The sequence below is a fragment of the Diceros bicornis genome, unplaced genomic scaffold (assembly GCF_020826845.1).
Source record: "Diceros bicornis minor isolate mBicDic1 unplaced genomic scaffold, mDicBic1.mat.cur scaffold_789_ctg1, whole genome shotgun sequence".
In the NCBI taxonomy this organism is placed as follows: domain Eukaryota; kingdom Metazoa; phylum Chordata; class Mammalia; order Perissodactyla; family Rhinocerotidae; genus Diceros; species Diceros bicornis.
Window position 1 is genome coordinate 1 of NW_026691666.1, and position 27873 is coordinate 27873.

General features: G+C 57.2%; 1 protein-coding gene across 1 annotated transcript; it reads left to right on the forward strand.

Annotated features, from left to right (window-relative positions):
- Positions 1-16080: 16080 nt before the first annotated feature.
- On the forward strand, positions 16081-17636 carry LOC131403686 (forkhead box protein O6-like; the record flags this gene model as incomplete). Its single annotated transcript, XM_058538065.1, is given in 2 exon segments — positions 16081-16326; positions 16328-17636. Coding segments are annotated over 2 exon segments (1287 nt in total), but the record flags the coding sequence as incomplete, so codon positions are not given.
- Between the last annotated feature and the right edge of the window lie 10237 nt (positions 17637-27873).

The following is a 27873-nucleotide window of genomic DNA, read 5'->3' on the forward strand; positions in this document are numbered from 1 at the left end:
AGTCCAGGTGTGTCTCCCTCCAAGGCCCCACAGAGCCTCTGGAATAGTATCCTGCTGGCACTGGCCGTGGGAGTGGGGCGCTGACGGCTTTTGCACAGGGGCAGGTCTAAATCCTAGAACGTGATTGGGAATGGAGACAATTTGGAGATAATTTAGTCCCATGTGTTCATTTCTCAGACTGTGAGACTGAGGCCCCGGAAGGGGATGGGACTCTTCTCAGGTCGTCAGTCAGCTGTGAGCGGCAGGCCCTGGATGACGGCCCAGGTCTCCTGCCTGCCCATTGGATGCATTTTCCACTGCACCATGCTGCTGGGGACACACTGGTTCTCCCTGTTCCCCGGGCTCAGGAAGGAAGGAGCTCTGGAAGGCTTGTCCTGGACTGGGGCATTGGAGAGGGTGCTTCAGCCTGGGGTTCCTGACTTAGGCCCTGGCAGAGACCACCCAGGCATTGGAGGAGGCTGTTCAGATGGGCCTCTCCCATCTCATGCTCTCAGTCGCTGTCCCCCTTGTACCCCACCCCCCATCCAGCTCCCCATGGAGCTTCCTCCTCGTCATTCGTGCCCCCCCTGCCGCTTGTTCCTCCATTCCCAGTCAGTCCCTCCAGGGGCCTGGTGGAGGGGCCATCTCCAACTCCCAGCCAACCTCTGGTTAGCAGGGCCTGTGGTACGCTCAGGTGCCAGGGCTGGGGCAAGGGGCCCATTGTTCCTTCCTCCCTCCCCTCTCCCACATAAGTGTTGCACTTGAATCCCCAGGGGTGTTAGACGGAGTCGGGGAACAGGGGAAGGCACTGCACCTGCCTTCAGGATGCATCAGAGCTCAGCCAGTTCCACACCCAGGCCCTGTGTTTTACAGGCAGGAAGGGCCGGGGGTGGGGGAGTGCAGGGAAGGCAGGTTAGATCCACTGGGAGCCAGGCAAGCCCTCACAGAGAAGGTGGCACTTGATCTGAGCTGCCTTCACGGGGCGGGGGGGGGGGTGCAGAATTTGAGAGAGTCTTCCAGGGGCTGTTGACTGCATATGGAAAAGCAAGGAGGTGGAATCATACATGTTGGGTTTGGGAGATGGTTGGGCGTGCCAGGCTGGAATGAGGGCTCCTAGGGATGGCAGGGAGGTGGCATGGGAAAGGCAGAGTGGGCCAGATCAGGACGGGCCGCTGTGCTTGGCCTTTGCCCTGTGGTCCCAGCTGTGGCGTGCTGCGGAGAGGAAGTGGAGGAGGCAAGGTCAGCAGCAGGCACAGGGCACTCAGCAGGCTGAAGCCTGAGGAGGGGCTGGGCTTGGTGCTGGGAACTCCACCCAAGAGGCTGGCAGTGTTACCCTCAGGGCGGAGGGTCTCTAGGCCTGGGACGGCGCTTGGACAGGAGGTCTCCCTCCCTCTGCAGTGTGCTAGTAGTGTTTATCTCCACCATCCAGGTAGAGCCTCCCACTTCCTCTCAGATGCTCCAGCCCCACCTTCCCTAGTGCTGGACTCCTCCCGGAAGCCTTCCAGGCTGCTCAGGGTCCTGGCACTCCTTCCACTTAGCGCCTCTGGAGTTGTTCTGCCTGCTTTTGTGTTTCCTGGCTGCCAGCTCCCCTGGGAGCTCCCAGGTCAGGCCTGGGCGCCTCCCATTTCTGTCCCCAGGCCTGGGGGTGGGGAGGAGCGCAGTGGATGGGGAGTTTCCCTCTCCTTCAGGGCTGGAGCAGCCTAGCTGTTGGGGGGTGGGATCTGGAGGGGTGGTGCTACCCCCATCTGGCCCAGGCTGGCCAGCAGGTCCTAGGTGGGAGGGAGGCTGGAGGGAGGGACTGATCTGAGAGGCCAGGAGGAGGGTCGTGCTACAGCCGGGCTGAGCAGTGCTTGTGAGCGCAGAGGGCTCCCCTTCTTTCCTCCCCCCAGCCTGCTCCAGCAGGGCTGCCTCCTCCTTCTTTGTCCTCCGGGGATCCCCAGCCCCAAGGGCTGGTGGGGGTTCGGGAGGAGGCGGTGTGAGCCTGGGTTGGGGGGTGTCCTCACCCCCCGCACTGCACGAGCGGAGGGCTGGCAGCTGCCCACCTCCTGGGCACGAGCCCGTGCCAGCCGCTCCTGGCACAGTTGCTGGCACGCCCGGCAGACTCCCACGGCCACCTGCTCACACCCACCCACGAGCGCTGGCGCGCTGCGGGCCCTTCAGGCTTCCTGGGCCTCCCGGCGCCCCTCCCCCGCCGCCGTGCTCCGGAGCCCCCACCCCGGTTCTCTGCGCCCCGCCGGCCCCTTCGCTCCCGCCAGCCCCACCGCCCTGGCCCCCATCCTCGCGCAACTTGGGGAGCTCAGGAGGCGGGGCGCCGGGAGGCCCCTGGGGTAGCTGTGCCGCTGTAGGGGGGAAGGGGGGACCAGGAGGCAGGCAGGCAGGCAGACAGACCGACAGACAGGGTGAGGGCCCCGCCTGCCACCTGGCGCCGCTCCAGCGGGACGATGGCGGGCAGCGCCGTGCCAGGCGGTAATTGCAGACAGACTAATTTAAAGAGATGAGACGGTTATTTTTAACTCGTGTTAAGGTAATGAACGGCGTGGGGGGGGGGGGTTGCGGGTTTGAAAGTTCAGCACCCCCCAGCCCCCACTTTCTGCGGGTTGGGGCCCCCCTCTCTGTGTGCCCTGAGGACTCCAGCTGCAGGATTCGCTGGAGTGGGGGTGCTCTACCAGAGAGGAGGGAGAGCTGGGAAGGAGATGCCCACTAGCCCAGGGCATATCCCATCAAATCCTGGCCACCATCCTTCTGGGTGGGTATTAGCATCTCTGTGTCCCAGGTGGAGAAGTGACTTGTCCTGGGGTCACATCCCTATGAAGTGGCAGGCCTGGAAATTGAACCCCCTTCTGACCCCAAAACTCAAGCTTTTTCTATACCATTGGGGCTGGAGGGGCTCTTGTGTTTGGATTTTGAAAGGGCACAGGATTATTCCTTGCAGCCCACCTTCTCCGTCCTTTGAGTGGCAGCCGGTGGTGGCCACCACATGGGGTCCTGGGGCTGTGGAAGCCCCTCTTTCTGTGTCCTCTGAGGGGAGGGGGTGGTCATGGACTGTGTGTATGGATGTGAGCCTCTGGGATATAGGTGCAGCAGCCATAGCAGGGGGAGCCCCCTCCTCACCTCACTGTCCCCCCTATTTCGTGACTGACTCACCAGCACCCTTTGCCTATCTGCAGCCTGTGGGCCTGCCTCCTAACTTGGGGGTGGTACCTGGGAAGCAGGTACACACTGGTGCCCACTCCTCCCACCTCCAAATCAGACTTTGGGTCTCTAGGGGAAGTGGGGAGTCACAGAGCCCAATACCCCCTTCCATGCCTCCTTCCTCAGCTCAGTCCCTTCTCACACACTCCCAGTGACTGAGAGCTCATGATCTCTGACCTCTGAGACTGCCCATTCTATTGCTAGACAGGTCTTAAAGTTAAGACGTCCTTCCTTCTCCCGGCAGAGGCCCATCTCCCTGGAGCATCGCTCAGGGTGTCCTAGTTCAGCCCTTTGGGGTCAGTTGGAGCTGTGGAGTTGGGAGTAGGTGAGGGGTGGACAGAGCACCTGTAGGAACTTGATCCAGGTGTGTGAGCTGGAGCAAAGCTCTTTGCATTCTGGTCCTTGGTATTCTCCCTAGTGTCCAAAGGGCCTTAACTCGGTTTCTGGTCCTTTCGGCGCTGTGACTGACAAATCCTCTGGTTCGGGAACCACGAGGGGTTAGTTGGCATGGCGGGCACAAAGTACCGATAGGACTTCTCACGGGTGGAAGCGTGTGAGTGTGGGTGTGGATGGACTTGAACTTGGGGCTCCTGCTTGGAGATGCCTACCCTGCCCATGGCGTTACCCAGGTGGCAAACGTACTCTGGGCGCAATGACAGGAGTGCTCATGGCAGTCCCAATTGGCCCCCAGAGCGGGCAGATGGGGTGTGCAGGGTGTTGGGTGGGCATTAGCTGAGGCTCTGGGGCCCGAGTAGGGCGCTCAGGGGGATAGCTGGATCTGGAGCGCCCCCCTTCCTCCTGGCACCCTGGTTACCATGGAAAGCAACTCTTGTTTGGGAGGGTTTGGCTGTTTGCTGCCATTCCCCACCCCCACCCCATATGTGGAGGTGGGAGGGGGGCCAGGTGGTGTGTGGGGGAGGGGCCTCCCACACCCTCCCCCCAGGGCCTCCCTCTTTGCAGAGAAACCTTTCTGGTCTCTAGGAGGGGTGCTTCTTGTGGGAAGGGGAACACGAATGAAGAGAATTAACGTCTGGGTGCTAGGCAGTTAGTTGGACACTTCACATAAATGCTCTCATTTCATCCTCCCTGGGTCCTGCCAGCTATGTGTTAATAGCCCCATTTTGCAGTTGAGGAAATGGAGGCCAAGAAAGATGAAGTCACTTGGCCAAGGCAGCATGGCTGGGATGAGGCCGAGCCTGGATTTAGACACAGACTTGTCTGTTTCTACCATGTTTCCCCATGTCCCGATGCTGGTGCAGTCTCAGCCCCACACACCAGCCAGCCCTCCTGCTCCAAGGCTTGCTCATGCTCCAGAACGCTCTAGGGCTCCTCAGTTCCCCTGGGAGCCAAGCAAGCCCAAACTGCTCTGTTTGGACCCCTGGGCCCTCTGCTGGCCTTGTCTAGACCCTACCCTCGCTCCCGCTTTCCCTGCAGCCTCTGATCTCAGGCCACCCTCACGTTGTCGCCTTTACACCTGGCCCTGGAGTTCTTAACCCACACCCACTGTCATTGTCACATGCTCACCAAGGCAGCTACTGACTCATGGACTGATCCCTTGGGACACCCCTCAGAAAGTAGGCGGGGTCTTGGGTGGTTGGAACAAAGACCTGCCTCCCAGGTGATTCTGGAACTCACTGTGTCTCCCTGAGAATTCCTCCCTTAAATCCTTAGTTGTTGGCAAACCTGGCTGATGATCAGAGTCACCCAGAGGCTTTAGATAATACAGGTTTCCAGTCCCCATCTCAGACCCTCTCCATCAGACTCTCAGCGGGTGGGCTTTGGAATCTATATTTTAACAGGTCTGTCTAGTCACGGGTCCGATTCTGAAGCAGTGCCTTAGATGGTAGCGTCTCAGGCTCCACTTGTCCCTCCCTTCCGCTGCCCCCAGTGTGGACCAGCTTCTTCTCCAAGCAGGCTGCCCAGGTTGAGCCCACTCCTCTCCTGCTCGCTCTTTTTGGATCCTCCAGAGACTTGAACCCCATGCAGACAGCTTGAAGGGACTGACCCCCATCCCCAACACATTCACTCATCCCTCACGTCTTAGGAATCGCGCCATATAGAATGTGGATGGAGAGAATGCAGCTGGCAGCCAGGGCTGATACGCTGTGCCACTCAGAGCCTCTGGCCACAGGAGGGAGGGGAATTGATGGTGTAAATTCTCAGGAAGCCTCTCTGCACCTAGAAAGGTGAGGAAACTGAACGTCACAGCCCCTGCTCTCTGAGGGCTCCCCATCTGGTGAGGAGACGTGAGCACGTGTACAGTGCAGTGCTGTTCCTACAGGATCCAGTCCAGGGGCTTCAGCGTGACACTCAAGGCCTTGGCCACCTGGCACCAGTCAGCCTCTCCAGCCACATCACTCACCGTCTTCTGACCCTTGCTGTAGCCACACTGCACTCTTCCAGCTCAGGATTCAATCGCCTTATGCCATTACGTCCATGCTTTCCTTGAATTCTCATAGCAACCCTGTGAGGCTGGTACTGTTACTGTCCCCGTTTTGCAGATGAGGAAACTAAGGCTGAGAGAAATAAAGTGGCTTTCACAGTATCCCACTGTAAGTGACAGAAATGAAACTCCCCAGGGCTAACTCCTGCCTAGCCCATTGCTCTGGCCAAGACATTCCAAGCTGGCCTCCGCTTCCACCCCTGTCTCCAGCCCCATCATTGCCTCTCTGCTCTCCCTTGGAGTTTGGCCCTGAGGCTTCCAGCCTGGGGCGTGGCTCTGGGGTCCTTGGCTCCCTTTCTCAGAGAGCTCCCTGAAAACAGGGCCTGACCAGCCTGATATTGTCCCACACTGCACCCCCCTCCCCAACCCCATCTGTAGGCCCCAAGGCTGATGGCAGCTTCCTCCCTCCAGGCCTACACCCATTGGGCACCAACTGCAGTGCTGCTCAGGGGAACGGGACTGGCTCCCTGACTTTGAGGTGCCCACAAGTCAAGCTGGGGAGATAAGATGAGGACTCCAGATTTTGATTCAGGATAAAGACTGCTCAGGGTCACGGTGGAAGGCCAGATAATGATCTATAGGTGTTTGGAGGTAGAGGAAGGGAACCAGATAAAGGAAGTCAACCCTCAGGACTCTTTAGGAGCCCCACAGAGTCTGGCTGTGTTGGCCAGAGCCCACCAGGACTTGAGGCTGGAGAAGCAAGCAGAGGCCTGACAGTTAGTGGCCTTGAATGCCAAGCTGGGGAGCTGGCACTCCAAGCTGTAGGGGATGGGGAATTACTCTGGCAGAAAAATCCCTTGACGGTGGTGTGGAGGGTGGACGAGGGGAGAGGCGGGCGCTGGCACCCAGTGTGGGCCTGGTAGTGGGGTCCAGGGGAGAAGATGAGCCCGAGAGAGGGTGGAGGCCCAAAGAGTCCTAGATGCCAGGCCTGAGGTGCCATTCAGCACCCTTTGGTGCTTCAAGGATCCCGGAGGTGAGGCAGAGTGGTGTTAGGGGTCTTGGACACAGGCAGGGAGGAGCTGATCATAGCTCTGTCACTCACCCTGTGTGTGGCCTTGGGCAACTGTCCCCAAGATATCAGGAAATAACATGACGGTTATTCATTGCTCTGGGAAAGGAAAGGAACCAGCACTGCTGTGTCAGGTGGGGGTCCCTGGGCCCTGATCCCTAAAAGACACTGACTTGTGCGTGTTGCGGGAAAGGGGGTCCTTCCTCTAATGCCTCCCTTTCTGTCCCTAAGGTGTCAGATATTCAGGATGTCCAAGCTTTGTCCTGCCCTTAGGTTGACCCGCTGCTTTCTAGCCTCCAGAGCCTTCCCCATGGCCTTGGGAGGCAAGCAGCCAGGTTTTAGGCTCTGTATTTTTAGAGATAAAGGCAGTGATTTGCTCAAGGTCACCCTTGAACCCAGGGCTGCCTGCCCCTGGGTGCCTGCTGCCCTTTGCCCATTGGGAGGCTGTGTGACCTTGGGCATGGCCCTTCCCTCTCTGGCTGAGTCCTATCTAGAGATCTGAATTCCCCTCCCCCAAGACTCTGGGAAGCTGTGATGCCTTCTCCACCCCTCCTGTCCCCTCCCCCTGTCCTCGTCTGGCCTTGCCTCCTCTGTAACCTGAGCTGGGGCTGTGGGGGAAGGGGCTTGCCCTCTGCCAGAGGCACCTGCCAGCTGAGCAGATGTGAGGGGATGGAGGCCCCCTCCTCCCCCAGGGCATCTCCGGCTCTTAGCCTGGCCAGGCTGGGGCTGGGAAGGCAGTGCTCAGTACACCTAGCCCTGGCCCCTGGCCTCTGGACCCAGAACTTGCCCTGAGCACTTGTCCCTTTTCAGCGGACATTCGTGCTCCAACATGTCCTGCAAGGACCTCTCAGTATCCAGGAGAAGACAGATGGCAGATGAGGGCTGGTGCCCAGTTTGGGTGGGCTGCCCTGGGCTCCTGGAGCCCCTTGGCATGGGGACAGAGGGCCAAGGGCGGCCCCTGGGGCAAGGCCAGTGTCTGCGCGGGTGGCCATGCCCCTGGGAGAGCAGATGGCTCTCTTGGCACCACGCCCATTCTGCCTTTTTTCCCCTCAGGAGCCGGCCTGCAGGGCTGGGGCACAGCTGCTGGGCCCTCCCCAGAGCCAGGCCCAGGGCAGGGCTGGGTGAGGTCACCGCAGCTGCTCCAGGCCTAGGGCAGGGGTGTGGGGAGGTGCGGCCTGAGGGAGGGAGGGGGCTCCGACTGAGAAGAGACAGGGAGAAGCCTGAATGGCTTTGCATTTAGGGATCCCCTTTAATCCCAGATGAAGGAGGAAAGAGTGTGGAGGTGTGGCTGAGCCATTGCGGACAGCCCCCACCCCCACCCCAGGCCCACCCTGGAGCTTCTGCCAGGCCTGGGCTCCTCCCTAGAGGCATCTCAGGGTGGGAGGAAGAGCAAGGGCCCTGGGTGTGAATTCCTGCACCACCACTTACACGACGTGACCTTGGGCAGGTCAGTTTGTCTCTTGGAGCCTCAGTTGCTCGTCTGTAAAATAGGGATAATAAACCAGCTCGGAGGGTTGTCACAAAGACTCAATAGGGTTTTAATTGCTGAGTGCCAGCACAGTGCATGGCACCTGGTGAACGCTCAGTAAATGGTAGTTTCTTTGCTTCCTCACTTGGCTGGATTCTCTGGAGGAGCCAGGAAGTGCTGAGGAAAAGGAGGGAGGTGGCAGAGGCAGCAGGAACGGGAGGGGAGACCAGGATGGAGGAGGCAAGGCCTGGAGCTCTGGCCTGAGGTTTTGCTGAACAGAAACTGCACAGAATTGCCAGGCCTGAGTGGTTTGTGGCTGCTGAGAGCTCCATCCTATGGTTGACTGAATGTGAGCCAAGGGTTGCCCCAGAAAGTTCACGTGGGGAGGCAGACTCATAGACAGTTATACTCCAGTGTGCAGTTAGATTTCTGTAGTAGCACTGACGTGGGAGCAGCTATCTTTGGGGCTTGCAGAGGGCGCTAGGAAGATGCCACAGAGCTAGCCTTGTTGGAGCAGCAGGAACTGGTGGAGCAGAGAGGGAGGGAAGGGCAAAGGGAACAGAGTGCAAAGGCATGGAGGTGTGAGACATCCAGGGTGGCTGGAGCCCCAGATGGGCTTAAGGGAATGGAGGTGATGAGGCTGGAGAGCGTCAGAGGGCTCTTGAGTATCAGTCTGGAGTTGGACCCAAGCCTGTGGGTGATGAGCAGCCACAGGCTTTTGAGGGAAGAGCTCGGACTTCTGCTGCTGCTTTGTTTGCTGCCCAGGCTGGGTGTGTGGGCTCTGCTGTCTCTGGGGTAGGGGTGGGGGATGCCAGGGCCTATCCCTTGAACTCATGCCTTGCTTGGGACATTTGGTTCCCCCTACCCCCTGGCTGCCCACTTCTGTTCCACTGCTGACCCCAAGCTCACCCACCTGTTGACACCTGCGGCCCTGATGCCACCACCTGCCCTTCTACCCCTCCTCCACTACAGACACTAGTACCAAGGATTTGCACGTGGCCTCAGGCCCTTGAGGTCATCCAGGTCACCCTTTCTGCCAGGTGAAGCACCACAGCTTCACCTCAGGCAGCAGAGCAAGTGACCCCCGGAGAGTCTGTGGCTCTGTCTGAGACAGGTGTGTGTTCCTGGGCCAGACTGGGGCCCCAGAGTGGGGTTGGGGTAAGGGGTGGGACAGGGGCTGCTCTTGGGGCTCTGAGACAGGGAGGGGTTGAGGTTCATGACATGTGGGATCTCATCCATGGATGTTGGGATTGTTACCTTCTTTTCCAGGGGAGGCCCAAGGTTCCATGGGTGAAGCTGGAATTTCAGCCACTGCCCTGGACCTTTGTTCCTGCAGGAAGGGAGGGAAGGAAGGAGGGAGAGACGAAATGGGAGTCATGGTGGGGATCCAGCGCTCACATAGCCCCACAGGTGGTGTCTGCTCAGGGAGGCATTAAAGGGAGGAGCTAGATCATCATCCCCATGGGGTAGGCAGGTCAACTTCCTGAGGGAGGGGCTGGGCTGAACCTTGGACAGTGATAGAACCTGGAGAGGTGTCCATACCTGGCTTCGGGCTTGAATGGATGGACACAAGACCCGGGACTGAACTGGGAGGGTCCTGGAACCGCCTGGTGCCAGGGAGGCCAGGAGGTAGCACAGGGCTTGTGGTGGGTGAGGGGCACAAGACTTGGGTCTCCTGTCTCTTATGAAAGCCAGGAAGCTTGGGCTTGAGAACCAAGGCAGGGATGGACACTGAGGTGGGCAGGGGGGCAGTGTCCCCCGTCACACTGAGACCCAGACCTGGCTCCATCACTTCCCAGCTTCACGGCCTCAGGAGTCATTTAATCCACCTGAGCCTCAGTTTCCCCCCTTTGTAAAGTAGCACTACCTATTTGCAGGGCAGTTATCAGGATTAAAAGAAGAAATGTATCAAAGAACCTAGCCTGGGTCTGTCATACTGTAAGTGGTGCCCTTCTCCTGCCTCAGTATTTGAAGCACGTGGCGGTGGTGTGCTAGAGCTGGCTTCCACTGGCTCATGAGAGCCGATCGTGCACACTTCTTCCCAGTTCTGCGCTCAGTGACGTCATGCTGGCAGCTTAAAATTGGCTACGATGGCAGTATCCATGCCACAGAAATCAGCAACAGCTACAAATCAAATCCTGGAGAGCTGGAGGAAATCCATCCTGTGGGCCCTCTTTAGCCCTAGAGGGGACAAAACGGGAGGTGGGGCAATGGTGGAGCACTGGCTGGGCCACGCAACCTAGAACTCAAAGGCTGTGGGCCCTTTTGGGCCTGGGGAGATTGGACATAGTCATAGCAGGAGACAGCAAATGGTGGAACCCCTTTCCTCTCCACACTCCCCTCTCCCCACCTAGAGATCTGGTGGGCTCTGGCTGGAAAAGTAAGATTGGATGAGGCTGAGCTATCAGAGAATGAAGCTGTACTGGGAGGAGAAATGAGGTTGTACTGGAAGATAAACAAGGTTGTACTGTCAGGGAATGAGGTGGTACTTGGAGGCAAGGTGAGGCTGCATTGTTAGATAAATGAGGTTGTACTGTCGGGATGAAGTGTACTTGTAGGAGAGATGACGTCCTGCTGGATCAGTCAGGTTGCACTGTCAGAGAACACAGCCACACCACAGGAGGAAGGAGAGCCTCCGACTTGGAGAATAAATGAGGGTGTCCTGCTGGATAAATGAGGGGGCCCGTCAGGTGAATGGAGTGCTGTTAGCAAATGAGGTTGTACTTGCTGGATAAATGGGACTGGTGTGCTGGATAAATGGGGTTGTGCTGTCAGATGAATGCATTACTGCTCGTGGGCGAAGGGTGTCCTGGGAATAGATGGGGTTGTCTTGCTGGATAGATGAGGTGCGCCATCAAATGGATCAGACCCTGTCCAGGAGGGAAGCACGGTCAGCAAGGATGAGGTTATTCTGTTCCCACTGGGGCTCATGGAGTGTCTTCTCGCCCAGGTGGTACAGTCTGTAAGAAACCTTGGCCCCAGCAAGCCCTAGGTTACTCAGGTCTATCTGGGGAGCAGGAGGGAGCAAGGTGGGGGGCTGGGGTGGGCAGCTGCATTGTTCACCCTCTGAGGCCTTCTTCCCCTCTCACAGAATCCCTCACTGCTCTCTGCGGTTCCATCTGTGGATCACACTGTTCCTGACTTCCTCCACCCCATGCTTACCTCTCCTTCTGACTATGTTCCCTTCTCTCAGCCCAGTTTGGAGAAGCTCATATCATGTGCCAGCTACTCTGCCCAGTCTCATTAATTCTCCCTGCAACACAGTATTCCCCCTTTACTCTCTCATTCATTCATTCATTCCTTTGACATTTAGTAAACGCCTAGTATGTATCAAACACATGGAGTACAGTAAAAAATGGACAAAAATCCCTCATGAAATAGTGAAACCAGACAATAAATAATAAATACAGAATATAAATACATTATATATTTATATATAACATATATTAATTTATTAATTCATATATATATAAATTAAATATTCATTTAGACAGTGATAATTGCTTTAGAAAAATGTAGAGCAAGGTAAGGGGGCCCAGAAATGGCAGGGAAGAGGAGCAGTTGTTAAGAGTGGTCGGGATGGGCCTCGTTGCAGAAGGTGACATCTGAAGAAAGACTTGAAGGAGATGAGAGATCGACGTGGGTGTCTGGGCGCCCAGTGTTTCTCTGAGACAGAGGCCCCAAGGTGCGACCATGTCTCGCAGCTTCAGAGCAGGAGGGAGGGATCCAGCATTTAGGGGAGGAGTCTGAGAGGTCATGGAGGGGCTGTGGGCTATGGCAAGGCCTCTGTTCTTTACTCTGAGTGAGATGGGGGCGTCAGAGGGTTCTGGGCAGGACTGGACGTGATCCGGGTTATTTGAAGGACCACTCTGGCTGGCGCGTGGTGGAGGGCTGCAGGGGAGCAAGGGTGGAAGCAGGTAGCTGTGTGAGGAGATGGAAGTTCAAAGCATCTTGCCCCAGGGTCGCACTGCTTGTGAGTGTTGGAGCCAAAACTGGGATCCGCAGCCAACACCAGAGCGCATGCGCTTTGCCCTGCGCCAGCCTCCTCTCCCTGGTGGGTGAGGCCCCAGGGGACTGGCCTCCCTGGCCCAGGTTCTGAGGGAGAGTGGGATGGGTGTGGAATGTAACCCACTCTCCGTTCCCTCTGCCCGCTGAGGGTCTCCTGAGGCCCTGAATCAGGAAGGTCTATCTCCTCTGGGAACCTGCCCCAGGCCTGCATGGAGGTATGGGAGATGGGAGGCCCCAGAAGTCGGGCCCAGCTCTGGGCACCAGGGGAGCGCGGGCATGCTGGGGCCGGGCTGTGGTGGCGGGTTGCTAGGCGACTCCGAGAGGGAGCCCTGGTTACTGCTGCCTGGCAGAAGCATCTCCCTCCTCTGCCTCCCTCACCTCCTCTGTGGCCTCTGGCCTCCCAGGAGGCCTTGTGGGTGAATTGTGATCTGCGCTTGCCATTGGATGTTGGCCGGGAGGTCTGATCGGTACCAGGTGGCTGGGCTCTGAGGAGCCAGCCTGGGCTGCAGGGCCTGGGCTTCCCTCGTGGGGCACAGCCCTGGTGTACACCTGGTGCAGAGCCTGGCTCAGCAGTGAGGGCCTAGGTCCTTGTGCAGCTCTGGGCCACCTCCCTGGGTGACCCTGGACAAGGTATCGCCCTCCTCTAGGCCTCCTCTCTGCCCCATCCATCTGGCCAGCAGAATCTCTCCCCAGGGGCCTGGTTTTCTGTGCGAGTGCAAGGGAGGGTGCTGAGCCGGCAGGGCCTCAGGTGCCCCCACCCCCACTCCCTGATGGCTTGAGTGTGCAACACTCAAGTTTTGCATTAGATTCCATTAACTGAAAGAGTTCCACTACTTTGAAAAAAAGTTTGAAAACCTCTGGGCTGGATGATTCTAAGAACTTTCAGTGTCAAATCCAAAAGGTCCCCAGAGTACAGATGGCCCATCTCATCAGTTTACTGGTAGGGAAACTGAGGCTGGAGAGAAGGAGGGACTTGCCCCAGGTCAGGCTTGGTGGAATGGATCAATCCCCAGGCTGAGGGTCAGGGGGCTTGGGCCCGAATCCCTGCTCTACCACCAGGTCCTGGGTGACCTTGGGCAAATCCTTTCTTCTCTCTGGTTTGGACCAGCCATTGTTTCAGGCTGGGGCTCAAGCTCCCAGGGGTACCTGGCTGGGCAGGAAACAGAGTGGGGAAGGATGCAAACCTTCCTAGGCTCAGAACATGTGCTCTTGGTAAAAATCTAAAACATTATTTTTATATTCAGAAAATTTGGACGTATTATGAAGTACAATTCAAAATTCACTTGAACTCTACAAACGAATCACAAGACATATAGGAAATTTTGACCTTGTGATATGTCCCCAGTCTTTCCATGCTGCCAGCTTCTAGGGATAGTTTACATGGAAAGTTTGAGAAGCACTGGAGTACTGGCTTCCTAAGATTCTTTGGAAATTCTCTGACTCGTTTCTCTCTCCCGTGGTGGAATGTGATGTCCTTTAGACTCAGGGTGAGATTAACCTGAAATCAATACCTGGCTCTGCCACTTAAACTGTGTGACCTTGGCAACTTAAGTTAACCTCTCTGAGCCTCACTATCCTCATCCTTAGATAGGGATCACAATCCCTGACTTGTATGGAGTTTGACAGACTGATCACGTGAGATAAAGTAGTTTAACGCTTATACGTCTGAACAGGCAGGTTCTGAGTAGGTGCTGGTACTTGGCAATGTCCTTCCTCCTTCCCCCCCAGCACTCAGAACCAGGCTGGCACATAGGGACATTGATAAAGACGTGTTGCCTTACTGACCTCCAGGTGGAGAAGCCGGGAGGTGGAGCTTCTGGGAAGCCAGAGAGTTCCATAGGGGAGAAGAACTGAGGCCTCCTAGTCCCCTGAACACAGGTGTGAGGGAGGGGCTGGGGAGCCAGGTGCAGGGGCGGGAGCAGGAAGGGGGTATCTAATTGAGGGAGCACCACTCCCTGGGGGTCCAGCTCCCCTCCTCTCAGGGCCCCAGGAGAAGCCAGGCAGGGCAACGCTTGGAGGGGCCTTGGAGCCCCAGCTGTCACCTCCTTAGACCAGAAAGTGCCAGAGATAGGGAGCCTGGGCCCTGAAGAGTCAGGGCAGTACCTGGAGCTGGGGGTGAGGGGTGGGAGCATACCCTGGGCAGCAGAAAGGACCCCTCCTCCTGGAGACTGGTGGGAAGGAGGCGGGAGGGAGAGCCCTCATGGATCAGTGGTTATGGTTACAGGTGGATTAATGAGTTAAGAGCAGGTCCATGAGCTGGGCAGATCTGGATGGAGTGGTACCTAGCACTGCTGCCTGTGGGACTGTGGGCAAGTTACATCATGCCTCTGGGCCTCCGCTCCCTGGTACATGAGATGGGGTAATGCCAGCTTCCCCGGGTTGTTAGTGCCCAGCACAGTTATGCTCAGGGTATGATATTAAGGAGGTAGAGACAGAGCAGGTCTGTTGGGTGACCTAAGAGGTGAGGTCTTCTGGCCAGAGTGAGGGATTTAACCAACGTCTATGAGCACCTGGTGGGTTCACCAAACACTTACCCACACACATTATCTCAGGTAATGATCTAACAGCCTTCGAAAGTGGTTATTGAATGTTGCCCATTTTTTTCAGAGTTCACTGAGGCTCATAAGAGATTGAGTCAGCAGCCCATGGTCACATAGCTAGGTGGCTGAAAAGAGCCAGGCATCCTGCCCAGCCCTTCTGATACCCAAGCCCATGCTGTTTCTGCAGCAGTTACTAAGCTGGGAGGTCAAGGCCACCAGGTGGGAGGTCCCAGTGGTGGGGCGTGGCAGGCCCAGCAGAAGTCCTACTCCTCCAGGTTCCTGAGGGGAGCCAGGTCAGTGGAGCTGTGGACTCCCCTGCCTTCTTGGCAAAAGCAGGCAGTGACATGGGGATCACTAGAGACTGGCAGAGTAGAAATTTAGAAGAGGATATGCAGGGGTGGCAAAAAGGAAGCTCAGGGAAGTAGGAAGGAACAGCAGAAAGGGCCATGGAGCCTTGGGCAAGCCACTTCACCTCCTGAGCCTTGGTCTTCTTGTCTGTAAATGGGGATTACGCCACCTGCTTTGTGGGGATTTTGTGAAGGCTCCACGGAAGGGGCTTTGAGGGCAGAGCTACTCTGCTTCAGGTGGGTCAGGAGGGAAGGGTGGGCTGCAGCCCAAAGGGCAGGCTGGAGAGCTAGGCTGGCCTGAAGGTGGGCACCAAGCAGAGGTGGGGTCTGAGGTCTCCACGGCCAGTGGATGTGTTTTGAGGGGCTTGCTGGGATCCACGTCCTCTGTGGAGGTCCCAGGAGCTCAGAGGAGTTGGGGGAAATCTCTGCATAGTCTCGGGCCTATAGCCACCTTGGGGACCCCCAGCTTATTCTGCTTTCCCTGGCCAGGCCCTCCCAGCAAAGGGTTAACAGTCTTCTCTACCTGCAGTTGCATTTTAAAGACACGAAATTAAAGCAGGTAATTTATTCTCCCCACACATGAAAGAGCAATTAGTTCTAAACAGGGCTTAATCAGTCACCGAGAGATTGATTTCTGGAGCCCTGGGTTTTCGGGCTCCTGGCACCATGCCAGGCTGGGGAGGGAGGGGGGCAGACAAATGAGCCGCAGCGGCATGAGCCCTTACATAATCTGCCCGGGGGCCCTGGCAGGCTGGCCAGCTCCAGGCGGCGCTGGGCTGAGCTGGGGAGACAGGGTCCTGCTCCCCTGCTGCAGGCCCCTTAAGAGTCGCCCTCAGGTTCGCCCATGCTTCCCGGGAAAGGCCAGGCCCAAGGCTCGGGTCCCACCCTCTGGGCAGTGCCTGTGGGGAGCGGGGGAGAGGATGGGTGTTCGGGTTAGTCCGACCTGGGGACTTACACCTGTTCCCCCAACTCCATTGCCCCCTTCTCCCTTCTGGCTCTCTCCTTTCTCATCCTCTCACCTCCTTCTCTGTTTTCTCCCCCATCCCCGTTCCCCACGGCCTCCTCACTTCCCACTCCCCCACCCATGTCCTTGTCTCCGGCCACAGAACTCCATCCGGCACAACCTGTCGCTGCACACCCGTTTCATCCGCGTGCAGAACGAGGGCACCGGCAAGAGCTCGTGGTGGATGCTGAACCCCGAGGGCAGAAAGACGGGCAAGACCCCGCGGCGCAGGGCCACGTCCATGGACAACGGGGCCAAGTTCCTGTGCATCAAAGGCAAGGCAAGCAAGAAGCAGCAGCTGCAGGCACCTGAGCGAAGCCCCGACGACAGCCCCCCTGAGCGCACCAGCCCCGGGGCCCTTGCCTGCCGCGGCCAAGTGGGCCACCAGCCCGGCCTCACACGCCAGCGACGACTATGAGGCGCGGGCCGACTTCCGCGGTGGCGGGAGACCCCTGCTAGGGGAGGCGGCCGAATTGGAGGACGACGAGGCCCTGGAGGCCCTGGCGCCATCGTCGCCGCTCATGTACCCGAGCCCGGCGAGCGCGCTGTCGCCCGCGCTGGGTGCGCGCTGCCCGGGGGAGCTGCCCCGCCTGGCCGAGCTGGGAGGCCCGCTGGGTCTGCACGGCGGCGGCGGCGGCGCGGGGCTGCCCGAGGCCCTGCTGGACGGCGCGCAGGACGCGTACGGGCCGCGGGCCCGCGCCGGGACGCCCGCCTACTTCGGGGGCTGCAAGAGCGGTGCTTACGGCGGGGGCGGGGGCGGGGGCTTCGGGCCGCCGGCGTTGGGCGCGCTGCGCCGCCTGCCCATGCAGACCATCCAGGAGAACAAGCAGGCCAGCTTCGCGCCGGCGGCCGCGCCCTTCCGCCCCGGGGCGCTGTCCGCGCTGCTGCCGCCGCCGCCGCCCGCGCCCAGGCCCGGCCCGGTGCTGGGAGCGCCCGGGGAGCTGGCGCTGGCGGGCGCGCCCGCCGCCTACCCGGGCAAGGGGGCGGCCCCATACGCGCCGCCTGTGCCCTCGCGCAGTGCCTTAGCCCACCCCATCAGCCTTATGACGCTGCCCGGCGAGGCGGGCGCCCCGGGCCTGGCGCCGCCGGGCCATGCGGCCGCCTTCGGGGCCCCGCGCGGCGGCCTCCTGCTGGACGCGCTGCCCGGGCCGTACGCGGCCGCCGCTGCCCGGCCGCTGGGTGCCGCGCCCGACCGCTTCCCGGCCGACCTGGACCTCGACATGTTCAGCGGGAGCCTCGAGTGCGACGTCGAGTCCATCATCCTCAACGACTTCATGGACAGCGACGAAATGGACTTCAACTTCGACTCGGCCCTGCCTCCGCCGCCGCCCGGCCTGGCCGGGGCCCCGCCCCCCAACCAGAGCTGGGTGCCGGGCTGAGGGCCGCTTCCCGCGCCCCGGGTGCCTGCCCCGCCCCAAGGGGCCTCTGTCTTCCCATCCTGATCCCCGGGACCCCACCCCCGATTCCAGCTCCGCGGGAGGATCCAGGAGGCAGCCCCAGCCCAGCTAGAGACATCCCTCAGAAGTTGACCGCTGAAGGAAGTGGTGGGGAGGGGCTGGGGCACCCCTCCACTGCTGCCCAAACTCCTGAGACCCACTCCTTCCCCCGGGGGCAGGAAGTCTGGGAGTGGAGGCCGAATTCCGGGCTGGGTGGAACGGCGAGGAGCGAGGTGGGCCGCGCTGGTCGGGGAAGCCAACCGGGAGATGGGGCAGGGGGCGTCTCCGAATCTTCAGTTTCATTTGTGGGGCCCTCGCCATGACGAATCGCCCACCCCAAACTGCGGTCTAGTTCTCAGTTGACACTTTCCTACTGGTCTTAGCCTCACCCACCCCAAGCCAGCAATCCCCTCCCGAAAATACACTCACACCTACCTACTGTTCACCCTGAGCTGTCCTCTTTCAGCCCTAAACCACCTCCCACCGCCAGGGTTCAGCCCCTCCCACCCATCCTTGCCGGCCCTAGCTTCTCCCCTCCTCCGTCGGAGTCAATCCCTCTTTCCGACCTCCCCATCACCCGCTAGTGCTGGTCTCAGTCTCTCCAGCGGGCCTCAGCTCCCATCCACCCCACAACCGACACCCCTTTCTCTGTGCCAGTGCTGGCTCCTCTCTCCCATATTTATAAGTGTCCGGTCGGGGCGGGCTGTGGGCGCGGCGTCCCTGGCGCATGTCGTAGGCAGTGTACCGTGGCCGTGCCGTCAGCGTGCGCGTGTGCGTGTGTGCCGTGTCGAGGCCGTGTAGAGTGCATTGTACAGCATATTTTCATGGATAAAATTGTTTTAAATATTTCCCGCGCCTTGGGCTAGCAGGGGGCGTAGCAGCAGAGGAGAAGAATTGGCAGGGATCATGGGGACGGAGTGTCCCTGTGCCTGAGCCCCTACTGTGGCTTTGCCTCTGAGTATGTGTCAGCATTCACTACGTCTGTCTGCTCAACACACATTGGTTAAGGGCCTAGTGAGTTCCGGACGCTGGAGATGTGCCTGTGTGGAGCTCTGCACCTGTTTCCGTGAACATGTGCATGCAGGAAGTTTCTGGTTTGGCGAAATTCTGTCCTGAATAAGCCTCAGAGATTGGAAGAGAAGGCACAGATATTTACTGAGAACCTGTTAGTGTCAGGTCATGTATTAGGCACGATTTTTGTTCCCGATATACAGATGAGAAAAAGGTCCGAGAGGGACAATGGCTTGGGAAGGCAAGGTGGGGTGGAAAGGAGGCCTTTGAAGGCACACAGACATCTACTTGAATCCGTTCCCGGCGGTTTACTGGCTGTGTGACCATGGGCAAGTTTTTAAGCTCTGTAGCCTTGCTTTCCTGGTCTAGACCACAGGATAGTAGCACTGATTGCATGGATTTCTTCTAAGGAGTAAAGGAGAAAAGGTATGTAATGTGCTCAGCAGTGGTCCTGCACTCATTCATTCATTCATCCACAGAAGATTTAGTGACCAACTGTTATGTGCCAGGTCTTATACCAAGCACTGGGGCTGCCACAGAGAACACCACAGGCACAGTCTCTCCCCTCAAGGAACTTCGAGGCTCGAGGGGGACGTGGATGAGTAAAGAGGCGATTGCAGGTCAGAGCTGGAATGAAGGGAGGAGCCAGAGGGCTGCTGTGGGAATGAATGACACGCTGCACCCATCCCAGGCTTGAGGAGTCAGGGAAGGTGCCTGGAGGGGGTGCTGTCTCAGCTGAGCCTTGAAGGATGAGTTGGCCTTGGGAAGGGGAGGGATTCAGACAGAGGGAACGGCATGGTCAGAGGCCCGGAGTCAAGAGATCATATGGGTTCCAGAACCAAAGGCAGTTTAGTGTGATGGAAACTCAGAGATAGAAAGGTTACTGATGACAGGGAGGCAAATGGGCTGGAGGGAGCAACAGTGGGAGGGAGTCAGTGGCCAGGCCAGAGGTGCTGGTGGTGACTGAAACCAGGAGGGAGATGGGAGGGCAGTGGGGCTGGAGCGGAAAGGAAGAGGTCACATATATTTTGGATGTGGGGTCATTGGGACTTTGTTGTGGATTGGACGTGGGGGATGAGGGAGAAGGAAGAGTTGAGTGATACCTGGTTTCGAGTTGGTGACCTGGGCAGACAGAGCCCTTCCCTGAGATGGGGAACATCCCAGCAGGAGGAGCCCCGGGGAAGCTGGTGCGTTCAGCCTCAGACAGGCTCAATTTGAGTTGGGTACTACGGGAACCAGTGGGATGTGGGAGGGGTGTTCAGGAGCATGTATATTGTGTGAATGGCATTGGCCCTGGCATTGGCCGACATGGTAGCCTGGAGATGTCCCCCTGGGTAGTGAGGTCAGAAGCCCAGGAAGGTGTCTGGGCTGGAGAGGCTCAGAGAACCAAGGGCACAGAGGCTGTCATGGAGGTGTTGGGAGTGGCCTGGGGGTGGTGCAGAATGGGAAGAACAGGGGATCCAGGTCTGATTGCATGGATACCTTAGCACACCTTGGCACAGGAAGAGGAACCCACTGGTTGAGAGGGAGCCGCCGGACTGAGGAGAAGGAAAACCAGGACACTGTGAGCTCCTAGAATCTGTGCAAAGAGCATGGTCCTAGAAAGGAATGCCCAGTGCTCTTACCCGCAGAGCCTCACTTTCTTGTTCTGGGAGATGGGACAGTAGCACCTGTCTCAGATTTGTTTTGAAGAGCAAATAAGATTGGAATTATTCTCTGAGGTCACACAGCTGGCAGGGAGCAGAGCCGGGTTCCTGCCCACACTGTGGACCTCCAATGCCCAGGCTCTCCTGCAGCCTCCAATGCCTCTGGGGAGGTGGCTGTGACCACAAGAGCAAACGAGCTCTGAGCCAGCAGGACATGTACAGGACTTAAAGGTGGAGGGCGAGACCTCACTGTGGGGTGTGGTAGCTGTCCCTGCCGGGTGGGGAGCACAGAGAGGCTGACAGATCCTCCCCTGGGACAGATGCCCCAGCCCCACCCCACAATCAGACTCCGGATGGTCCAGCTGGGTCTGGGCTCCATATGGGCTGCAAAGCTGCCCCCACCCTAGGCTGACCGAGGGTGGGCTGCTGGTGTGCATGTGCAGGTCTGTGTGTGTCCATGTAGCCCCATGTGCCTCTGCCTGTGTGGGCCTGTGTGTGTGTGTGTGAGTGTGCTGGGAGGGGGGCAGGCTGAGTGATGGTTGGAGCCTCCCTGTCTGAGTACGCACATGCCTGAGCGTGTGTGTGTGTGTGTGTGTGTGTGTCTATTGAGAATGACAGTGTATCCATCTCTGAGTAGGCTCACATGTGTGCCCGGGGCTGTGGAGTCCATGCTTGTGTGAGTTGTGTGTGCTGCATGCCTTCCTCTCTGGGTGTGTCTGCCTTTCTTGGCGCACACGTCTCTCCGGGTGCACCAGAGCTGGTGTTCCCCTGCCAGGAGTGTCTTCTGGGCTGCTCTGCGGAGGAAGAGGAGGGGAGCAGAGGGACACTCCCAACCCTGGGATGTGGCCAGGCTTATGAGCAGGGAGCAGTGAAACCACCTCAGAGTAACGACTGAGCTCTGCCCGGCTCAGGCCAGTGGTAATTCTAGAGAGAGCTTCTGTCCTGCTGAGCCCCATCGGGAGAAAGGGGGCAACACCCCTGCAGCTGGGGGTCTGCGACTGGCCCTTCCCCACCAGCCTTGAGCCCAGCAGACGAGCCCCCCTCCACGCCCACTCCCTGGGAGGCGTCTGACACATGATTTATTCGTAAAAAGCTATTATTTGTGCCAAAGAAGAACAGAGCTGCTGGCTTTTTAAGTGCTGATAATGCTCTCAGCCTCCTTGCCTCTCCTCCCCTCCCCTCTTCTCTCTCACCTCCTTGGGACTTCCCATTCTTTCTTCCTCTCCTTTCTTCCCACTTCCCCTCCTGTTCCCTCTCTCTATTCCTTTCTTGTTCTCCTCATACCTCCTCTTCGCCCATTTCTTCATGCTCCTCCCTTCTCACCCCACTCACCTCTCCACATCTGCTCTACAATTAGGGGAAGGAGGCAGGGTCGCAGGAGGCTCAGAACCAATTGTCCCAGATTGGGGAAGGCCTACACAGGCCTGGAGCCCGGTGTACCCCACCCCTCCCCTCGGCCTTCACCTCTTCAGGACTAGGGGAAGGTTGGGAGGAGGGGGAGCAGGCTGAGAGTGACGGGGGATGGGCTGGTTTCTGGAGGCTGTCATACCAGCTCCCCCTATGCTAAAGGCTGTGACTTTTGCCCCCCATTAATAGCACTAGCCCCCCAAATAAACATTCAGTCTAAAAAACGTGCACTTGCTAAGCAAATGCAGGTTCAAGGGAAACTCCTTGGCCCCCTTTATCCCTTAAGTGTGCCCCGATAGAGAAACTCTGGAGCTACTGTTATTCAGGTGATGCCGGAAGAGGCTGGCATCAAGGGAGGCTCTTGGGGCCCCATCGCAGAGCTCCCTCTCTTTCCAGACAGGAGGTAGGAGAATGAGTATCACAGATGTGAGCATGGACATGGACACATGCAAGGTTCTTAGAAGCAGACATCACAGATCCACATGTGTGTGCCCTCATGCTCGCACGTGCACACACACACACACACACACAGGCATGCACACAGCCACACACCTACGCACACAGATGGAGAGTCGTTCCTCCCTGAGCACCTGCAGCGGGGGCTGAAACTCTCCCCATTTGGATACAGGTTCGTTCATTCATTCATTCACTCATTCACTCCATAAACTTTACATGCCACCCCTCTGTGCCAGCCCTGGTGCTGGGTGCTGGGGTGGCAGAAATGAGCGTGATTGGGCCATAGGGAGGGACTGGAGCAGGGGGCTACTGCATGCCCTCCCCTGCAGCCTTGGGCTAGGGGTTTGGCGCCCAGCAGGCAAGGGGTTAAGTCATTTGGCATCCAGAGCTGGGGCCATTAGGCCTCCTAATTATGAAATTATCGAAGGCCTCAGGTGACTGCTAATTTCACACACACTGTTCCTCTCACGGCTAATGAACGCCCGCAGAACCCACGCCTTGTCTTTCCTGCTGAACGGTGACCTGCAGATAATGAGCTCAGGAAGGCAGACAGGCGGCCGGCTGGGTGGGTGGAGTGCCAGGCTGAGGAGGGGGCCGCTTGCCCTCCCGGCTCCCTTGCTGGCTGCCAGCCCCCAGCGAGGACTTCAGGGCCAGAGCCCAGCCCACAGTCTCTGCAGGACAGGCTAGGCCAGGGGCCCTTGGGAGCGGGGAGGGCATCAGGTCATATGACCCTGGAATGAGCTTGGGGGTGGGAGGAGAAATGAAATGCAAATGCTGGAGGAAGACCATTTCTGCTTGATTCTGGGGCCACGTAGGAGACATTTTTTAAGGGTGAGGGTGTAACGACAGCTTAAGGGGTGGGCATTGGCAGTGGGGGCACAGTCATACCCTGCGGCTGGCATTGGTGATGACTCTGGGGGATGATGGTACTGATGATAGTGGCAGTGTCAATTGGCAAGGTTGCAATGCTGCTGCTGGTTGTGATTTTTAAAGTTTTAATTCTTTTGAAATTAAAAAAGTAACATGAAAAATTACCCTGCAAAATAGGAAGGAAATAAAAGTAATGCATACTGGTTGCAGTCTTAGGTGGGGGCAGACCAGGAGCCCAGGTCTAGAGGTCATGTACCCCCAAATGGGGACGCAATGGACACTTCAGGCTGACCACCAGGTGGGCTTGAAGGCTCTAAGACCTGCCCATGGGGAGGACCCAGCCTCTGCCCCACGATTCACCAACCTGGTCAGTGCCAATTAAGTGGCAGTGTGGCGAATGAGGAGAGCAAGGGGGTGAGAGTCATGGTCTGGTGCCTGGGCCCTCTGTTCTAGCTTTTTCTGTCCTATGGCCTAGAGCAAGCTCCCTTCCCTCTCTGGGCCTCAGTTTCTCTGAGTAAAGGGGAGGGTTAGACTAAAGCTGTGTTCACAGAGGGGACAGGGCTGGGATCCTTAGAGGTTGTCCGTATTCAGCCTGGAGTCCCCATCAGGGACCCTCCCCCGAGGCAAGCACCCTAGGCCAGGGACAGGCGAGGAATCGCCTTTGCTCCAGGTTTGTGCATTTGTGCACGAGGTGCCAAGGTGAGCATTACTCCATCCTCAAGAGTAGAGGGGCGGCCTGGCTTCCCACAGCCTGGTTGTAGGCTGTGTCCTCTGTCAGCAAGTTCCTGCTCTGCCACCAACTGGCATCTACTTCTGCACCTCAGTTTCCCACCTGTCAAAGGGAGGTAATAAAAGTGTGAACTCACTTCAGATGCAACAAAGATCTCCGAGGTTGTAGCTGTTACTGTGTGACCCGGGCCTGACCAGTTCTCTCCCCAGGTGCCCACAGGTCTCTCCCAGGCAGCTAGCTCCATGTTGAGGGCGGGGAAAAGTGTCTGTGCTGTGGGTGTTCCCCGGGGGGAGGGAGGGGTTGGGAGGGTGGGAAGGGCCCGCCCCTGCACATAGGCACACACCCCTGCATCTTGCACATCCCTGCCAGCCCTTTGAATGTGCCATCCCATTGATCCACGCAACAATGTGAGGTAGATACTTTTATTATCTCCATTTTACAGATGAGAAAATTGATGATTAGAGAGGTTAAGTGATTATCCCAAAGTCACACAGCTAGAAAATGGCAGATCCAGACCTCAAAACCAAAGTCTATGGGCCCTTGACTATTATGCTACACCTTTCCTCCACGTGTCATACACAAATGCCCAGGGACATGCATGCCACATACACATACATCCCCAACCAGAGAGTTTCTCATCTCCACGTCCCACCTGCATGCACACAAACACACGTCTGCCCTCCCCTGCGCTTAGGCATACAAACCCCGGCACCCAGAGATGCACTCGGACGGGAACATGTACCTTATTAGTAGACTTGCGAAAATTCACATGTACGTGCCCGCCTGCAAGCAGATGTCCACACACAAACATGCAAGGCACACGAGAGCATGCATAAACACACGCGAGTTCACATTTGCACACAAACACACTCACCCAGGAAAGTGCGCGCACACAAATGCACACCCCCGGGTGCACAGATGGTAGTGTCACCCGTGCACATGCACTGACATGCAAACACATAGGTACACAAGAAATATCTTCAAAGGAGCATTTAGACACACGTGCACATATGTGTGCCTGTGTAGATGCATGTCCTCCACATATGAAGCAAAGCACACGGGTACTCTCACAGGCACACACAGGCACGGGGTCACACGGGCCCAGGCACCCTGGTGCAGTTAGGTGAGCAACCTCTTGTACCGTAGGTGTGATGGATGGCCCCACGTCCTAAGTGACTATCAAAGTGTCGTGGTGTGCGAGGCACAAACACCAATTAGCTGGGCCTTTGAAAGCATCAGCTTGTTAGAGGGGAAGCAGAAGAGGCTGGAACTGGCAGAAAACACAGAGCTATTTAACTCTCGTGGGGTGGGGGTGTGTGTGCTGTGGAAAGTCCTTGGGACAGAGCTCCCTCCTCCACTCTGCACTTGTTAGTGGAGAAGGACCCTCACGAGGGGCCTTGGCAGGCGGCTTTGATGCTCCTTGAAAGCGGGGGTGGGGGGGCAGCCTCCTGCCAGCTCTGGGCTGGCACTGAGTGAGCGGGGGCTGCGCCAACTGGCGATCAATTTCATGCACATCGTAAACCTAAGTGCTTTCTGGAGAGTGGGGCAGATTGCACATAAACTCCCCCTTTTGTCCCTAGCACACGGGTGGGCGGGTGAGGCAGAGGCTCTCCCGGGTAGGCAGACCTCTGCCAGGCTGCAGGACACCTGGATAACCTGGTCCCCAGTAGGAGGTATCCTTGGGGACATAGGGAGTTCTCTCAGGAGGGCTGGCACTTGTGGGGGCAGCCGGAGATGTGGACAGCCCTGAGGTCTGCCAGACTCTGCTCCCTAATGGCTGAATGGCTTCAGGCAATCAGCTTCTCTGACCCTTGGTTTCTTCATCTGTAAAATGGGTTGATGTAAGAATTAAGTGAGTTCCTGTCTGTGGCATGATGTGTCACAGAGCTGAAGAACCTATGCGCATGAATGAGGTCACGTTTGCGTTTATTGGTATGCCTAAATGATTCAGGCTCTGAGTCCCCCCATGCTCACTGCAGGGCCTCAGGCCACCCCCCACAGTCTCCACTGTTTCTGGCAGGCTCCGGAGGTGGGGTCTCACAGGGGCCCACAGACCTGTCTTTCATTACTGCAGCCCACCCATCATTCTTCCAGCCTGGTCCTGACCCAACTCCCGTTTATGCACGCCTGCCACCTTTGAACATGTTTGACAGATCCTCCCCACCATTCCTCCCATCATGACATATCAATACCAGGCCAAAGAGTGGCCTCTGGGTGTTCTCCAAATCCCCTGTTGTTTGGATGCCACAGTGGTTCTGGGCTCTGCATCAAGGCCAGGGCAGCAGGGTGAAGACGGGGGATGAAAGGGGTAAAGGGTAGAAGGGACTGTGTTCCTGCTCAGCTCTGGGCCTTGTCATCTGGGCCCCAAGGAGCTGTGCTTGTGCTTATCATCTCTCAAACACTCTCATGAAATCAGTTTCTTCAGCTTCTGCCTTTGCCCTGACCCTGGAAGCTGAAATCTAAGCAGGGGCTCAGCTGGGGAGGGCTCCACACTGCCCTCATTCCAGGAACCCATACAGTGGAGGGGTTAAGAGCAGTTCTGAAGCCAAACTGCCCAGATTCAAATCCTGGCTTTGCTATTTACCAGACACATGATGTTGGGTAACTTATCTCTGCCTCAATTTCCTCATCTGTAAAATGGGGATGATGGTACCTACCTCATAGGGCTGTTGTTGTGAGAAATAAATAAGTGAATGTTAGTAAAGTGCTTGGAGTGTTACCAGCACATAGCAGCATGATGTGAATGTTTCCTGATAGTATTATGACGATATTAATGTTATGATATTATAACCATTGTTCCTGTTTCTCCTGTGCCCTTTTCAGACTCTCCTCCCCAATTCTTACTCTTATAACAACAAAATCAGTCTCCATATTTATTAGTGGGTTCAAAACAGAACTGGGAGTGGGAGTACGACAGGGTTACTACAGTTCACAACTCCAAGGGTTGACTTCCACATTATAATGTTTGTCAGTGCCCCTCCCCCCTGGAATTGTTCAGAACCCAACCTGAGCAGCTGAATGTAGCTATCTCCTTTTCTCTCTGATGATGGAGCCCTGCTGTCTTAGTCTGCTCGGGCTGCTATAACAAAGCACCATAGACTGGGTGGCTTAAACCACAAACATTTATTTCTCACAGATCTGGAGGCTGAGAAGTCCAAGAACAAGGTGCCGGCAGATTTGGTTCCTGGTAAGAACCCTTCCTGGCTTGCAGACGGCTGCCTTCTCGCTGCTTCCTCCCACGGAAGAGAGAGAGAGTGCTCTGGTGTCTTCCTCTTCTCCTAAGGGTGCTATTACTACCATGGGAGCTCCACTCTTATGACCTCATCTAAACCTAGGCCCCCAAATGCCTCCACCTCCAAACACCATCACATTGGGGATTGGGGCTCCAACATGTGAATCTGGGGGCGCACAAACATTCAGTTCATAACACCTGCCCAGCCAAGGCATCTCATGGTCAGGCCCTCACAGTGAGCCTGGCATACAGTAGGCACTCAGGAACTAGGGGTGGACCTTTTGATAATTAATCCTCATCACCACCCTGGGAGGAGTAGATGGTTATCCTCAGACTAGAGATGGGGAAATTATACTCAGAGAGGGCTGTATTAGTCAGGAGAGGAGAGGCTATGCTGTGGTAACAAACAACCCCTAAATCTCAGTGGAGAAACACAACAAAAACTTATTGTTTGCTTATGCAAAGTCTCCTGCAGGTCCGGGCACCTCTCAGGGCTGCTGTCCTTCATGGGGTGACTCAACTTTCCATGCCACTTTGATCTTGAGGATCCACCGCCTCAAAAGAGGCTTTCTTGGTTGCTGCAGCAGCTGGAAGGTCATGCACCAGCTCTTATATGCTTTGGCTGGGAAGTGACCATTTCACCTCTGTCCACAGGTCCTTGGCCAGGAGCAGTCACACGGCCCACTTACCAAGAAGGAGCCTGGGAAATGTAGGGTTTCGTGTATGCAGGAGGAGGGCCGGGGTGATTCTATGTGTCTAGGCATGGACAAGACAAGAAGGGCCCGGGAGCTTAGAGTGAGAGGGAGTTCTGCCAAGTGGGGCAGAGAGGAGAGGCTTCCTTGGAGGGGACTGGAGCTTGGCTTTGAAGAGGAGGCCAAGACAGATTTAGCATGGATTAGGCAAAGAAGAGGAAGAGGGCATTCCACGTGGGGACAAAGAAAGAGTAATCACCTGGCGGTAGACAAGCATAAGATGCCTCCAAGGAACGATGAGAACATCCTGGCTTGAGTGGTCTGTCTAGGGAGGATGGGGAAGGTCAGGGTGGACTTTCAAGGCCTTAGAGAAAGAGAAATATTTTGGAGGCAGAATTGATGAA